The sequence below is a fragment of the Octopus bimaculoides genome, chromosome 13 (assembly GCF_001194135.2).
Source record: "Octopus bimaculoides isolate UCB-OBI-ISO-001 chromosome 13, ASM119413v2, whole genome shotgun sequence".
In the NCBI taxonomy this organism is placed as follows: Eukaryota; Metazoa; Mollusca; class Cephalopoda; order Octopoda; family Octopodidae; genus Octopus; species Octopus bimaculoides.
This window is the reverse complement of record NC_068993.1, coordinates 25,358,730-25,375,508: the sequence shown is the minus strand read 5'-3', so window position 1 is coordinate 25,375,508 and position 16,779 is coordinate 25,358,730. Positions and strand designations below refer to the sequence as shown.

At 36.5% G+C, this 16,779-nt stretch overlaps 1 protein-coding gene across 1 annotated transcript in view; it reads left to right on the top strand.

The window, feature by feature from the left end:
- The window catches only part of LOC106871922 (dynein axonemal intermediate chain 7 homolog), a 96,307-nt gene that overhangs the window by 29,410 nt on the left and 50,118 nt on the right, over nt 1–16,779 (top strand). Inside the window, exons 5-7 of the mRNA XM_014918679.2 lie at nt 2,189–2,329; nt 10,837–10,920; nt 15,407–15,576. Coding sequence (XP_014774165.1) covers nt 2,189–2,329; nt 10,837–10,920; nt 15,407–15,576 — 395 coding nt within the window. The remainder of the gene's footprint in view (nt 1–2,188; nt 2,330–10,836; nt 10,921–15,406; nt 15,577–16,779) is intronic.

Here is a 16,779-nt window from a genome sequence, read left to right as displayed (position 1 = left end):
AAAAAAAAAAAAAAGAAAAAGAAAAATTTTGCTTACAAATAATGTTTGCTTGCAAAATCGTATATATACGACTGGTAGCTATCTTCAGATATTAGACAACTTGGTGATTGAAAGGGAAGTGATGACAGCTTCAGCCAAGCTTAGTCAGAAATCTTCCATGAAATATGGAACTTAAATTATTGTCTGTAAACAGTTAAGATACAGTGTTTAGTATTATGTTAAAAAACCAACTGTGTAAATTTTATGCATTGTTTCCCTTATCTATGTAATAATCTGCTTCTTTGTTCACCCATTATATGTTAGTTAGAGAGATGGAGGTGGAGTAAGAATGGGAGAGAGAGAGAGAGAGAAGGGGGAGCGAAGTAAGAAGAGAAGGAGTAAGAATGGGAGAGAGAGAGAGAGAAGGGGGAGCGAAGTAAGAAGAGAAGGAGAAGTAGAGAAAAGTGATTACTATTAATGCACTTAGGCCAAATGGTTATGTGGTCAGCTGAAGGTAAAAGCGAAGGAGAGAAAAAGAGGAAAAGAGAAGAGTTAATGATGTGTAGTGGGGTGGAGGAAGGAATATTTATTATGTGGTTAAAAAGTTAGCTGAAGGGAAAGATAGATAGAGAGAGATAGGCTGGGGAGGCAGCTATGGTGAGAGAGAGTGAGATAGAGAGAGGGGCAGATAATGGTGGTGGTGGCTGTGGTGTGTTGATATTAAAAAGTATTTTTTTTTTTATAATGAGGAAAAAGACAACTCTAATGGTGATGTAAGGAAATGAATGTAGACAAACATCAAGAATATTTAGAGAAAGCTAAACTATAAATGCTATAAAAATGTAAATCATCGTTTTTTTAATTTCTTTCATTCTCTGGAATTTACATAGGAAATGATTATCTCCCTTGTAATAGTTGTAACCATGTGTATGTATATATATATATATATATATAAACAAATGGTAAATGAGTATATGCATATATACGTACAGGTATGTGCATACCGACATCCACCTGTATGTATAGGTGCATATCTGGGTACAGGACATTGCAAACAAAACGTAGACGAGAAAACACACAAGCCACATAGAGAACATTCTACTTCATCAGCTACCCACGTTTTAACACCGACGCATCTTCTTCATTATCTAATATCTGTTTTCCATGCTGACATGGATTGGATGGTTTGACAGGAGCCAGCAAGCTAGAAGGCTGCACCAACCTCTACTGTCTATTTCAGCATGGTTTTTATGGTGGGATGCCCTTCCTAATGCCAACCATCTTACAGATATATATAAAAAGGATCAAAGGTTTTTCCTGGGTCATCAGCTCAGAAGGTCATTTTCCCAGATTCTGTAACACATAAATTCTCCCATCACAGGATTTTTGCCAGCTGAGAGGGCTGGAGCTATGAAATAATGTGTTTTACTCTTTACTCTTTTACTCTTTTACTTGTTTCAGTCATTTGACTGCGGCCATGCTGGAGCACCGCCTTTAGTCGAGAAAATCGACCCCAGGACTTATTCTTTGTAAGCTTAGTACTTATTCTATCAGTATCTTTTGCCGAACTGCTAAGTTCAGAAATACAATGCATTGCTCAGTCCAGGAATTGAAACTTCAATCTTACAATTATGAATGTAACACCCTAACCTCCTTAAACACACACACATTTATATATTTATATTTTTTTTATCATCATCATTTTATGTTCATTTTTCCCTACTTGTATGTGTTGGACCAGTCTTGTCCAGCTCAATACCTTTGTTATCTCTTTCATAAAATCAGATTTCAGCACTTCTTCCAATATTTTCCTTGGTGTTCCTTTTTGACAGGTTCCTGCCTCTTGAAATGCTTGACATTTCTTTCCCAAACATACGTTTCTCCAATCTTTAAGGTATCAGCTTCAACAGCTTTCTCTTTAACTCTATTTGGGGGTCGTTTCTCCCTCTCTTATACATTTTCCTTGTTCAGAAACCTCTTGCTGAATGAGGAGATTGTATAAGAGAGGGAGGAACTACCCCCAAATGTGTGTGATAACTAAATGGGTTATTCTCTGATTTTTGGTTTGAAATGTTGCTTTTATCATTTTCACTTGATATATTTCCAATTTATCAAATTTCCTTTTGATACTTCTCTAATAATAAGTTTTTTTTTTTTTTTAGATATGTAATCCTTACTGATTGTGTGTACTAAATTTTGTTTGTTATAGTGGGAGCGTTTTATGAGATGTGATGGAACTCCTGATCCCATGATACAAAAAGAAATCAATACATATATTAGCCTGTCTCTTGAAGATGATAAAAACAATGATATTGAAACAGTGTTAGAAAACAGTCTCCTGAATTTAGCAGTAAGTGCTCATTTCATTACCCTGCATGCATAAGCGAAATCAGGTATTGTAATTACTCATCTTTGTCTGTGTGTTTGCAAAATTACTGGAAAATGGTTGAAAGGATTTTCACCAAATTTGGCAGAAATACTCATTGGGTAAGTGGCTCAAAATGTTGAACATTTGGTTTGATTATCTTTTAAAAAAAAAATTTTAATTTAAAAAATCGAATTTACAAATTTCCCAATAAGCAAATGGTCATATTATTTTGTTCACTTTCTTTTCCATATGTGTATAAATCATGGTGTGCCTATGCGCGTAGACACATGTGGGTATATACATACATACATACATACATATGTACATAGATATGCGACTGAATGTGTGTGCGTGTGTGTGCACGTGCGCACACGTGTGTATACACTGATGGATTCGAGGCTTTCATTTAGTAATGAGTTGGTTTCTTAATTTCACCAGAATATAAATACCCCTAATGGTAAAACTTTAAAAAAAAGACAAAAAAAATTAATTCAGTTCAATTAAAAAGCTTCGGTAGGTAATGCATTGTAAGCCACACTATAATTTGCGAAAAACTTTATCTTCATGCAGGGTATGCATCACCCTTCCAATGACTTTTTTTCTTACATTTATAACTATGTTTATTATTTGTCATTCTGTTTAACGTCATGTTAGCTCTCACTGAGCAGATTTATGGCGAAAGGTATTCCAGCATTGTATATCTAGGACTACATTACTCAGTATGTTTCTCCTTTTTTTTTAAGTGAGCAAGATTTGAGGGAATCTGGTTACTATTTCTAGCAGCCTAAGTGACCATGTAGTGCAGTGGTTCTCAACAAGGTCCAGATGACCCTTAAGGGTCCATATATGATTTTGTAGTTAAAATTCATGTGCAATAAATTGGTTATATTTCTATAATACACAAAATATTAAAATTTTTTTTACACAGTTCCTATTAATATTTAATGTCAAAAATATGAGATATTTTTAAGCATTGAATGGCTATGGTGGTCCACCTGAGTAAAATAGGAATCAAAAGGTTCCACAGGAAAGAAATGGTTGAGAAGCACTGATGTAGAGGCTTCCTTGTTAATTTATACTCTGTGAGGTTTATGTCAAGATTACAACAGTTATGTGTTGTTGTGTAGATTATATGAGACAGTTTTGTTTATTTTGGTTTGTATGTTAGTTTATAGATAAATGCTAGATGTGAATTTTGGTGTGTACAGCTGTTAAATAGATGTGTTTTATTGTATAGAGATACATGTGCATGTAGTATGTAGTGATCAATGACTGTTTATTGATACAAATATACTGCAGGTGTATTTTGTGGGTAATGAGACACAGTTGATGCATGTTTTATTCTACGAAGACACAGAAGAAGAATACAGATTTCAAATTTTTGGCACAAGGCCAACAAGTTTAGAGAAGTGGGATAGTTGATTTCATGGAGTCCAGTACTCAACTGGTACTTATTTTATTAACCCTGAAAGGATGGAAGGCAAAGTCGACCTCAGCAGTGTTTGAACTCAGACCGTGAAGACAGACGAGATTCTGCTAAGCATTTTTCCTCACGTACTAACAATCCTGCCAGAATCATAATATTGTAGAGAAATATTTCATGCATGCATTGTTGAACCAAGACATCATCAAATAGGGTATATGTGTCAGATGCTCATTTCAAGTGGGCTTCTTTTTCTTAAGTCAATGGTTAGCTGTTAATGAGGTCTTTTTGTAAGCCCATGGCTAGCTGTTAATGGGGTTGGTTTGTGAATCCATGACTAACTGTTAATGAAACTAGTTTGTGAGTCTATGGTCTGCTATTGATGACGCACTAAAAAAATGGAAATGACTTCATAGTTTGTTTTTTGAAATTTGAAATTTAGGAAGTTTTGGTTGGTTTTTATATCTGCACTCAGTTCTGTCTAAGAGTGTCTTAGTATAGAGATGGGATGTCACCATATTCTTAATACATTGCAGAATTAACTCACTGATTAACCTTCCTTTATGTAGCTAGCTTAGATGAAGAGGGTTGAATTGTCAACAAAACAATTTAATTATTAAAAGAAAAAAATATATTTTAAATGTCTTAACATTTAGTGTGTCATTGTCTATAACTAAGTATCTACCTATACATACACACACTCACACACATGTGTGTGTGTGTGTGTGTGTGTATACACATATATATATATCCATGTATGTATGTATTGTGATATGCTTTACAATGAAACAGACTGACTGAAGAATAATCATCCTTTCTGTTTTCTGAAATTCTGCAAAGTCAAATCAGAAACTATCTTCTGTAAACTTTTCCAAAATTCATCACAGTGTAATTGTGCTTTTATTAAATCTTAAATTTTGTTAATTTAGCAAAGTGTCTTGATATTCTCTTAGATTCTCTCTTTAATTTCTTTGATTGTGTCAATACTATTTGATGCTGTTACTATTTCTATTTCTAAAATCATGTCAAGTATTGGTAGATTATTGACTCAATCACTTGATCATGTTTTAATTAGCACTTTACTGAATATGGCTTCAGCACATCAAGTATCAATAAATTATGTATTCAGGATGCTGCAATCTGTTTTATAATCAATATGTGCAGCTGTGAGTGTGTCAAAGACTGCTATGAGATGATAATATGATAATATTAAAAATTCTAAATGGCAGTGAGCTGGCAGAAACAGTGCAGTCACAGACTGTATTATTTGCATCATTTGGTTTTGATTGAATCAGCTCAGTATAATCAATTCTATTAAATCAACCCAGTATAATCAATTGAATTGATTGAATCAGACCAATATAATTGGTTCAATTGATTATACTAACTCACTTGCAGAAATTTGTGTTGTTCCTAGTAAAAAGAGAAATCAATATTTAAAATTGTACTAATGATCTATAAATGTCTTTAGATTTTTGTTTCTGTTGCTATTTCTAACTTTCTTCATAGCAAAACTCATCAACACCACATTGAACATCATAAGATTTCCTAACAACAGATGTAATGATGAGACATTTCTCTTATTACAATCATTACTTTATTAGAATGTTCTTCAGTTTCATGTTTGGCTTTCAAACTCATTTGATGTAGTCAAATACTACACCAAACATTTGTAATCTCCTGGAATCAATCACAGCAAGATATTAACAATCATAATTCCTTGTTCTAAATTGGGCTAACATCCAGCCAGTCTATTTTTGAATTTAAACAGTTGTTGTACTGTATACTGTAGCATTCTTCAACAATAGTAGTGCTATGTGCTATAGTGCAGTCAACCATTGCAGTACTGTATATTATAATATTTCAAAGACAACTGGCTTTTTTTTTTTGTTTTTGCCATTATTATTATAGCTATTGCATGTTATATTAGTTAGAAAGGAAGTTGCCTTGAGGTTTGGTGATGAGTCTTCTTCAGTCTCAAGAATCAATTGCACTTTTCTGCAAGTCAGCAATGCATGTCCCAATTCCAATATCCTTCATTCTCTGAGGTAGCAGTTTGGATAATGCATTTAGTGTACTAATTACTACAGGTGTAATTGTCACTTTTGTCTTCTACAATCTCTTCCTCTCTCTGGTTAGATCCTGATATTCTAAAGTTTTGTCAATTTCTTTGGTATTTACTCTTTGATCTTACACTTTTTTTTGTCCTCTCCAATCTTATCTGATCTTCTCGCTTTAATAGTATCGTCATCTTATTATTATTTGCACCAGTTCACATTTGGCCACATTGAAGCATCTACTTTTCTGCTTCTTTTGGAAGGGATGTGTTTTACTTGTCATGCAGTCCATCTGTTACAAGCACCCTCTACAAGATGGACTTGGTATGCTCTGGCTACTATGACACATCTTTCCACAGCTCAATTTGTTTTGTGTAATAAATTTTAAACTTTTTATAACATTCTTTATTTCTTTTTAGTGTTACATTCTTTTATCATATGAACATATTTGCTCATGCTTTTGTACATATGTTTTGTTATATGTTTAGGCCCTTGTAACTGGACAAAATTGGTAGAGCAACATCCAGAATATCTTATGGTGTTTAGTTACATACCTTTTGCTAAGGTCAACTTTGCCTTTAATCTTTCTATGATCAATAAAATACACCTAATCAAGTTTAAAGTTGATTTAATAGTCTATACTCCTTATTTCAAAATGTGTTGTCTTCTGTCAAAGTCAGAAATCATTATTATTTTAGAGGGGCAGATTAGCAGAATCATTAGAGAATTAGATATAAAATATTTTACAGTATTTCTCTTTACATTCTGATTTCAAATTCCACTTAAATCCACTTTGATTTTAATCTTTTTGGAATTAATCAAATAAAGTTCCAGCCAACTATTAATGCTGATGTAATCAACTAATACTCTGTCCTAAGTTTCAGGGCCTCTGCTTATATTACAAACAGTTATTGTTAAGTTAAAAATAATTAATTTTCAAAATCAAAAAGTTAAACTCCACTTTGTCACTGATGTTGTTGTTGATGTATATTTTCAATAGTTTCATGTAAGTTTTTCACTATACCACCAGAAACACAATTGCATTCCTCGGGTCAGTGTGCAGTATAGTCTTTTGGAAAGTAGGAAGATATGAACTTTGATAATAACATTTTCAATTATGACTGTGTGGTAATAAGCTTGCTTCCCAACCGTATGTTTCCAGATTCTGTCCTACTGCATGGCATCTTGAACAAGTGTCTTCTACTATTATAGCCTCAGGCTAACCAAAGCCTCATGTGTGGATTTGGTTGATGGAAACTGAAAGTGTCAGTTGTCCATGCTGGCATGGGCTGGACAGTCTGACCAGGGCTGGCAAGCTGGAAGGCTGCGCCAGACTCTAGTCTGATTTGACATGGTTTCTACAGCTGGATGCCCTTTCTAATGCCAACCACTCCGAAAGTGTAATGGGTGCTTTTACATGTCACGACATGAGTGCCATTTGCGTGACACTGGTATCTGCCATGACTGCAATTTTACTTGGCTTGGGTTTTCTTCTCAAGCATGACATAATGCCAAATTTCTTGGTCATTGCCTCTGTGAGGACCAGAACTTGAAAGGAGCTTTTCACATGCCACTGTCATCAGCTACTTTGCTTCCATGAAGCCCAATGCTTGCAAGGTGCTTTTTATGTGCCACCAGCACAGGTGCCAGTTACGTGACACCAACATCAGCCATGACTATAATTTCACTTGGCTTGACAGGTCTTCTCAAGCGCAACATATCACCCAAGGTCTCAGTTACTAGTCATTGCTTCTGTGAGCCCAAAGTTCAAAGATCATGCTTCACCACCTTGTCCCATGTCTTCCTTGGTCTACCTCTACCACAGGTTCCCTCCACAGTTAGAGATTGGCTCTTCTTTACACAAATGTCCTCATCCATACACATCACATGACCATACCAATGCAGTCGTCTCTCTTGCACACCACATCTGATGCCTCTTATGCCCAAATTTTCTCTCAAGAGACTTACACTTTGTCGAACATGCACTCTGACATTACACATCCAGTGGATCATACTGGCATCATTTCTTTCAAGTCTACACATGCCCTCAGCTGTCATAGCTCATGTTTCACTGCTGTGTAGCATAGCTGTTTGTACACAGGCATCAAACAGTCTGCCTTTCATTCTGAAGAAGCCTTTTGTTGCCAGCAGAAGTAGGAGCTCTCTGAACTTTGTTCAGCCTAATCTTATTCTCGCAGTTACACTCTTGGAGCATCTACCTCAGCTACTAACTTGGTCATCTAGATAGCAGAAGCTATCTACTACCTCTAGCTTCCCCTGATGGCAGTTGATGGAGTCTATTTTCTGTACATTTTCAGTGTTTATTGTACCTGTGAATCTTCCACACAACAAAAGCTATTTTTCCTGTTAACCTTCCTCTGATATTGCTGCATCTCTTATGTGTCCATAGCTTATACAGAATACATCTTATGGGGTTTCTGCTTATGCCTTTTCTACAGATAGAGCAGTGCCATCTACCTGAAGGGATTTGTGATTTGTCTGCCTTCCTACTTACTAAGACTTTGGTTTTTGCTAGGTTAACTCTAAGGCCCTTCGATTCTAAACCTTGCTTCCATGCCTGAAACTTCTTCTCTAGTTCTGGTAGTGATTCAGCTATAAAAACAAGGTCATCAACATAGAGGAGCTCCCAGGGGCAGCCTGTCATGAATTCCTCTGTTATTGCCTGGAGGACTATGATGAACAAGAGATGGCTGAGCACCGATACTTGGTGAAGCCCTGAATGTTTTGCTGTACTCGTTGCCAACCCTCACCTTACTAGTAACATCTCTGTACATGGCTTGTATAGTTCTCACCAACCACTCATCTATCCCTAGTTTCTGCATTGACTACCAGATAAGGGTTGAGGAAACTCTGTCAAAAGATTTCTCCAAGTCAACAAAAGCCAAGTACAGAGGTTTATCTTTGGCAAGGTATTTCTCCTGCAGTTGCCTTACCAGAAATATAGCATCAGTGGTGCTTCTCCCTGGCACAAAACTAAACTGCATCTCATCTACACTAACTCTCTCCTTAATCGGTTAGGCTATGACCCTCTCTGTAACTTTCATCACCTGATCCAACAATTTGATACCTCTGTAATTATTTGTATCTAAGGCATCAACTTTACCTTTGTAGCAGTTGACTATGGTGCTGCTACACCAATCATTGGGTATGACTCCTTCATGGACCACCTGATTTACAATACAAGTGACTAGACCATAACCCACACCACCAGATATTTTAAGCATCTCAGTGGTGACTCCTGATGGGCCGGGGTCTTTCCCTGTCTTCACATCCTAAATTGCTTTATCTACCAAGGTACTGTTGATTCAGATAGCTGGTCTTTCAATTGGGTCAACATGTGGCAGACTCTCCTCCTTCCATTCATTCTCCACGTTCAGCAGTCTTTCATAATGGCATTTCCAAACTCCTTTTTTTGCAGAATCATTAAATGCAAGTGCACCATCATCCATGCAGGCATATTTCTCTCCTATGACATCACAATTTTCTCTCACAATTTTCTCTCTTGCAATCTGAAACACTTCAAGTTTTTGGTCCTCACATCACTGAACATAGGCAAACTTTTTTTCTACTTCTCTTTCGGCTAGATATACCTATCTCCTAGCTGCCTTTCTGGATATCTGCTACAATTTCCTGCTATCCCCACTCTTCCAGGCCTGTTTCTTTGCTCTAATAGCCCTGTCTACAACATCTTTACACCACTACGCCACCCTTGGTCTGGATGGGACTTTGCATCAGCCACAGATTTGGTCTGTAGCACTCAGCAGGAATTCCTAGTTGCCCTCTATGTCACAAGTTTGTAACTCCTCCTCCCTCTCATCAAATTTCTCAATTAGAATGTCCCTAAATCTCAGACCAAATAAAGGATCCTTAAGCTTTTAGGTCCTTTTCCAGAGTGGTCTGCTTTTTTGCATCCTTCTGGTCTAGAGTCTAAAGTCATTAATGACCAGTCTATGCTGGGGTGGGTACATTCTTCACTAGGGAGGGTCTTTGTATTTAAGAGCAACCATACACCCTGCTCTCCGGTGAGAATGTAGTCAATCTAGCTAGCACATTCACCTGATTGGTAGATTATCAGATGGCTGGCTGGCTTCCTGAAGTTGGTGTTGCAGATCAATAGGTTATTTGCATCATAGAACTCCACTAGTCTTGTTCCTGCTTTGTTTTGGGAACCAATTCTGTGGTCCCATGTACATCATGGAAGATATACATGGGCTGCTGTCCGACATGCCCATTGAAATCCTCAGCCACAAAGATGAAATCATTGTCACTCGTCTTTGAGGTAGCCTGCAGAAGTATGTCATAAAAGTGGTCCTTCTGTTCATTTGGTAGGCCCACTTGTGGGGCATAGGCAGAGACAGTTGTTGCTATACTATTTTGCAAGACTAGCCTGAGCTCCATTACTCTGTTGCACACTCTAACTATCTTTATGCCCTATCTACCCATTTCTCTGCAAGAAGTGTACCGACACCACCTACCTCATCGCTGTTACCTTCCCAGAAGATTTTATACCTATGTGACTTGCCTTTGAAGAACCTGGTTATGTATATGTATGTATGTGTGTGTGTGTGTGTGTGTTTTGTGCCTGTGTTTGTCCCCCACCCCTGCATAACAATCAGCGTTGGTCTGTTTATCTACTTGCAACTTAGCATTTTGGCAAAAGAAACCAATATAATAAGAACTAGGCTTAAAATGATAAGTCCTGGCGTCAATTTGTTTCATTAAAACACTTCAAGATGGTGCCCCAGCACGGCCACAGTCTGATGACTAAAACAATTAAAAGATAAAAGATTTAAAATGGCATGTAATATTGCCTTCCTGCATCACAGACTCAGTCACATCAGTCATCACAAACCTTTGATTCAAATGAAACTATAAGTTCTTGTTTCCTTGTGGTAACACTGTTCAGTTTTTCTATACATGATTTTAAATAATTGTAATGGTCTACAAATATTACATTTTAAACATGTCTGAATATTTTCTATTTACAGTTGATAGAAGAACTAAACAATTTTATTGACTTAGCAACACAGACAGAACCATTTACAGAACATGAGAACATTACATACCAAAATGTTAGTATCACCTCTTATTGAAATTTATAAATTATCTTGTGATTATAATGTATTTTTATTTAGATTTTTCTTTTGGTGTGATAAATCAGAAAAGGGTTAAAATGGATTATCTATAGATTTCAATCCAAAAAACCTCTACTAAGGCATAAATCTCTCCATACTAAATTATCCATACTAAACTATCTGCCATGCAATACTATTCCAGATTCATTATACTGCCTAAGTCAGTTGTATAAATGAAATGCATTGGCAAAAACACCTTGAGGAAAATCATCTTTCATCATAGCTTAGAATAATTCATCCATCATTATATTTAGAAAATTACTTTTAGGAGAAAAAAATGTTGCTTCTGTCCATCACACAGCCTGCGCATTTCTGTGATTCACTAATTACAACTGAAATTTCTAGTCTTTTGTCAAAAGAATCTAATATTTCAAAATGTCACTCTTCTGTCAGTCTTTACCAAGTTTGCTATCCTCACCAAACTCTTCAAACTTTCTTTCCAAGTATCAATATCAGTCCATGGAAAATCACAAGAGGAATAAAGACTTTTCTTTCTTCAGTTATAATAAACATGACTTCCATAGAGCTGGATTGTCTCCTAACATATTTTGTTTTATCTTCAGTGACCTTTTGAAAACTTTCTCTTTAACCTTCCATAAATATGCATTATTCACAAACAACCAAAAATTCTTTAGGTCAGACTTATGCAACTTCTTATAAATGGAAACCTCTAAAATAGCCTCTAATAGGAGTAAAGCAATCTTCATAGCATTAAAACATGTCTTGCCACATTACATCATCCTTTTTCCTGTTATTATAGAGGTGAGTCAGACTTGAAATCTTACAATATTACTTCCACTTTATTCTTCAAATTGGAACAAAGCAGCCTTTGACAGCACCAAGACATACTCTTATAATATTACATTCTCTTTATTCCTGGATAACACTCTAAAATCTCAACAAAAGTTTTGCTTCACAAGCCAACAACTGGTTGCTTAGCCTGCTAGAAATTGCCACCAAATCTCTCTCAAATAAATACCCCGTTAATTAATTCAAAATGACATTCCCATTAATGAAATCATTTATACCGAATGTATGAAAGAAAAAAATGGAATAGCTACAGCTGGAATGCTTGGATTAAATGCAGCCACTATTCACTTTACTATTATGTGTGCTCTCAAATATTGGTTTCAAATTTTGGTACCAGGCCAGCAATTTCAGGGGAGGGCATAAGTTGATTACATCGACCCCATAGACCCACTGGTATTTCTTTTATCAGTCCTGAAAGAATGAAAGGCCAAGTTGGCCTTGGTGTAATTAGAACTCAGAACATAAAGACGGATGAAATGGCACTAAGCATTTTGCCTGGTGTCCTAAGAATTCTGCCAGCTCACTGTTTTGTGCTCAAATATTAAAAAAAAGAAATTGTGCACAAAGAATACTAAATTTCTGTGTAGAAATATGAGTGAATAATAGATTCTTGAATGTATGTAAGCCTGAAACATTAAAAATGATTTTGTCTGTATTACATGGAGTCATAAAATTACTCTTTTTTTTTTTCAATTTTGTGAACATAAATTGGTAAATGTTACTGTATATATTCTGGTCAATAATATTTAACACTTTCAATGCAATTTTCTGTTATGTAACAGCTTCAAACAAATTTCTTTTGTAACACATCTCTTTTGTGCAACAATTTAATTTCCTTTGTAAGCCTGTGGTTTTTTTCCAGTTTCTCTAACTCAAAGTACTCCCCCCCCCCAATACATGTGCCTCGGTATCCCTCTCAGAAATATCAAATCACCCGCATCTTTTTTGACCATATCTTCTGCACTGAGAACATCTATTTTACCTTTCCTTCACTCCTTTCATTGTCCTCATTGATATTACATTTATCCCATACTGTGACTGCCAGGGCGGAAGCTCAATCTTTTGCTATTATCAGCTGTTTCCATCAAACTGTTTCACCTCCAACCCACACACAGACACCCCAAACACTCTTGGTCTTTTTCTCACTGTAAAACTTCACCTCTGCCAATCTCATAACTGTCTCTGCATCTATCAGAGATCCTCTGGTCACTGTCTCATTGTAACAACCCAAAAAGCACTCCTACCTCCACCTGAACCCTATGGCATTTCAAGTCAGAGGTCCACAAGTTTTGATTTATTTATTTCTGGGATAATTCCCTACTCATGACTAAGCATGCCTTCCAACATACCATACACACACACAGAGAAAAAAAAATAACCTTGATGTTCTAAGACACCCTAAGTGGTTTACTCATAGTTGTACTGCAGCTGTTCAGATAGGAAAATGCCAACAATGCTTGGAAAATTTCAGCTACTCCACAAAACTGAGTAGTATTCACCTAACAGAGTAACTCTTATACATATCCCACGAGTAAAGGAAAGTTTCAAGTATGACACCTCTGCGTCTTGATCTTTTCTACACCCACTGAAAACTGGAGCTTATCCTAGTCATCTGCCAAAAGAATCTCAACTGTCTTTGTAGTTCTCTTTTCCTCCTTTTCTAAGCAATTATGTTTCCATATCTGCAGATAAAGCCTTGTCCTTTGCAGTCCACTTTGCATCCAACTCCATATCCTTGGCTAATTTCTTTCAACCTCTTCCACTCCACCTGGCTCCCCACCTTGCAAGTGCAGAAATACCTTTGGTTACTTAAGACCACCAAGATCGCCAATCCCTTCCATTACAATCAAGCATTGCACTCCAGAACTTGTTTCTATACTCACTAAATTCTTAATTTCTATTTTCTATGGGGATATACCCTGACGTTTGGATGCACTCATTAGTATGTCTCTACTCCAAAGAAAGGCAGTTTTTTTTTTACCATTCCTAGTATTGTCTCAATGTACTTACTTCTAACATCTTTAATATAATGGAAGCAGCCATAAACAATGACATTCCCCAATACTTTGAACGCATCTCTTTCCTCTGTGACCACTAGTACAGCTTTTACAGAACCAGACCCACTGAAGACCTACTCTCCCATGTCACTCAGCAGTGGACTGTCACTGTAGATAACTTAGTTGAGTGCAATGTTGTTAACCTAGACATCAACAAAACTTTCACCTGTGAATCTCTTATCAGAACTTCCCACCTACACACTGTACCCATCTCTCATTTCTTGGATCAGTAGCCTCCTATCAGACTGCATCATTGATGTATGTTTTGAAAGAGCTTTTTCAATCAACTCTAGTGTTTGCCAGGGTTCAGTTTTGTCCCTCGTTCACTTACTCATTAATGACTTATTTGCTGTCAAATCCTGCAATGCTCACTCCAAAACAGATGATACAACCTTTCATTCCTCCATAACCTTCCTTGACCATGCATCATCTGCATGCAATCTAAATATTACAAATATTACCAAACCTGAATTGATTCCATGAATGGAGACTTTTGGAGCATCCACCAGTGGGACCAATTTTATTTCTTTTAACAGCCAAATAACTCAGACACATTCATATCTAGAAACTATTATTGGACCCCTCATAAGCACCCACCTAGAGCCCTTGCAATCACTTCAGATACTTGGCCTCATTATCACTGAGAATCCCCTTGTGAAAGCACATCCTTGTCATAGCTAGGATAGCATCCCAAAGACTGTTTCTTTTCTGCAGGGCCAGAAAATATTTCAACCCCCAGCATTGCTGACACTCTACATGGCTCAAATGAAATCCACAAAGATGTATTGCTTCCATATGCAGGATGGTGCATAGCACCATCTCAGATGTGCTGCTAAGCATGAAGATATCCTGGACCACATCCAGAGAAGAGGTACCCTACTGACTCCAGCCTCTGGCTCACAGGTGTGCTCTCTCTTCTCAGTCTTTTCTATCACAACTTTAATGACCTCTGTTCCTCAGAACTAGCTAGTCTCAAGTCTCAGGCACACCTGTCCAACTCATCTCTCCACCTTTTGTCACCCTTGCATTTAAGCACCCCCTTTTTTTCCAACCTCACACTAACCATTATGTCTGCTCCTTCATCCTCAGAACATTGGCTCTCAAGAACTTTCTCCCTTCTCACGTCTTACCTGCAACTGTTGACCTGCAATAGTTTAAACAACCTTAGCAACATCAAGCTCATTAGTCTCTGAAGCTCTGATCCTTCTTCTGGACTCAGCAAGTAAAAAATGAAATTTGTGGTCCTGAGCAAGGCATGTAATTTTGGACGCTCCAGTCTACCTAATTGATCTCAGACTCTCTTCATAGTGGAAGGTGATACAAGTGTAAGGACATCTAGTTAAACAGCTAAATGGCTCACTAGTAACAGCATAGGAATATGATGGAAAAATCAGTTTTATAAAAATGAATAAATGTAATATTCAGATCTATTGGATTAAGTTGTAGAGTTTAAAAGAGGTTGCAACTGAAACTATAACATTAGGGTATATGAATGTGAACATTATATTGCTTATTGAGAATTTATATGTATGTAAATATTCTTGCTTGTGTCTCAGATAATCAAAGATTTGCAAAATTTGCTGGAAATCAAATTAAATGCTTCCATCCACAACTGTTTACTGGGTGCCTTACAAAATATTGATCCAGAAACTTCTAACTACCAAGCTTACCACTATAATGAATGTATATCAGTGTGTATTTGGGGAAACCTTAGCAAGAACCTCAGGTAAATTACAAATATTTGCATAATTTTTATAATTATAAAAACATTTTATTTTTTCTCATAATTTCACATTAACTGTAATTTGAAAGTTCTACAAATTTGAGGCATTTTTTCCTAATTTTATGCATTTAATAATGAAATAGTAAGAATAACTACATTTTCATCTTGATAAAGGAACTGAAAGACATGTCAACTGACAAAGTAAACTCTAGAGAAGGATCTTGTCAACACACGGTCATTGTTCCAAAATGTTCAATGTGCTTAATTTATGCAGTTCTTGTGATGTTCGTTTAGTTATGACTCACTGAGGAATATTCAAATTCTCTAATGTTAGTACCATGATAAAATGCACCCAGTACACCTGGTAAAAGGGTTGGCAATTGGAAGGACGCTCAGTCATAGAAACGAAGCCAACATGACATGACCACCAATCTGTAGGAGAAGATCTCAGTAAGAAAGGATTCACACCATGATCACCCATCCAAATTCTGTTATTGAACGTTGATATATTTGCATCTTTTTTCTCTGGATGTTTACAATATCAGGATTTTAACCCACATGGCTCTACACAGGATTGCACCTAAGGGCTTATGCACTTGTTTCTACAACATTGGGAAGTTGAACTATGAACTTTTATGCTTCTTTTTTCTTCTCTCTCTCCATCTCCTTATTCCTTTACTCCCTTCCTCTATGTCATCATCTCATTAATATATACCGTTCTCATTTTCTCTATTTTTCCCTATTTGTCTCTGATGACGGAATATCCCATACTTGGGGATATCCCAGAAGCAGCTGTAAGACTTTGAATTTTTTCCAATAATAATAATATATACGACTTGAGATGTTTGCGTTGCCTTAGTGTTTGTTGTCCTCTTTAACAATTATATATCTGCTGCATTGGAAATTGGCAACAGCTCCATAACTACCATCTTGGCTATAACCTTGGAGCCCTAATAATCCGTTACAGCACTTACCTAGCGTACCTAATCATTTAGATCACCTGTGAACTAAACCCCATACTTTTTATTTCTTCATTATTATTAACGCTTTCGTTCCTTTCTCAAACTTGTCAAATACAATTTTGTGAATGTACAAACAGCTTGTTCATTTATATAAAACATGTTTTTGGGGGGTTTTGTTTAGAAGAGAAAACTGCTTTTGTTTTTTTGAGTGAGGTTCCATGACAATAGAGATGGATAGATAGAA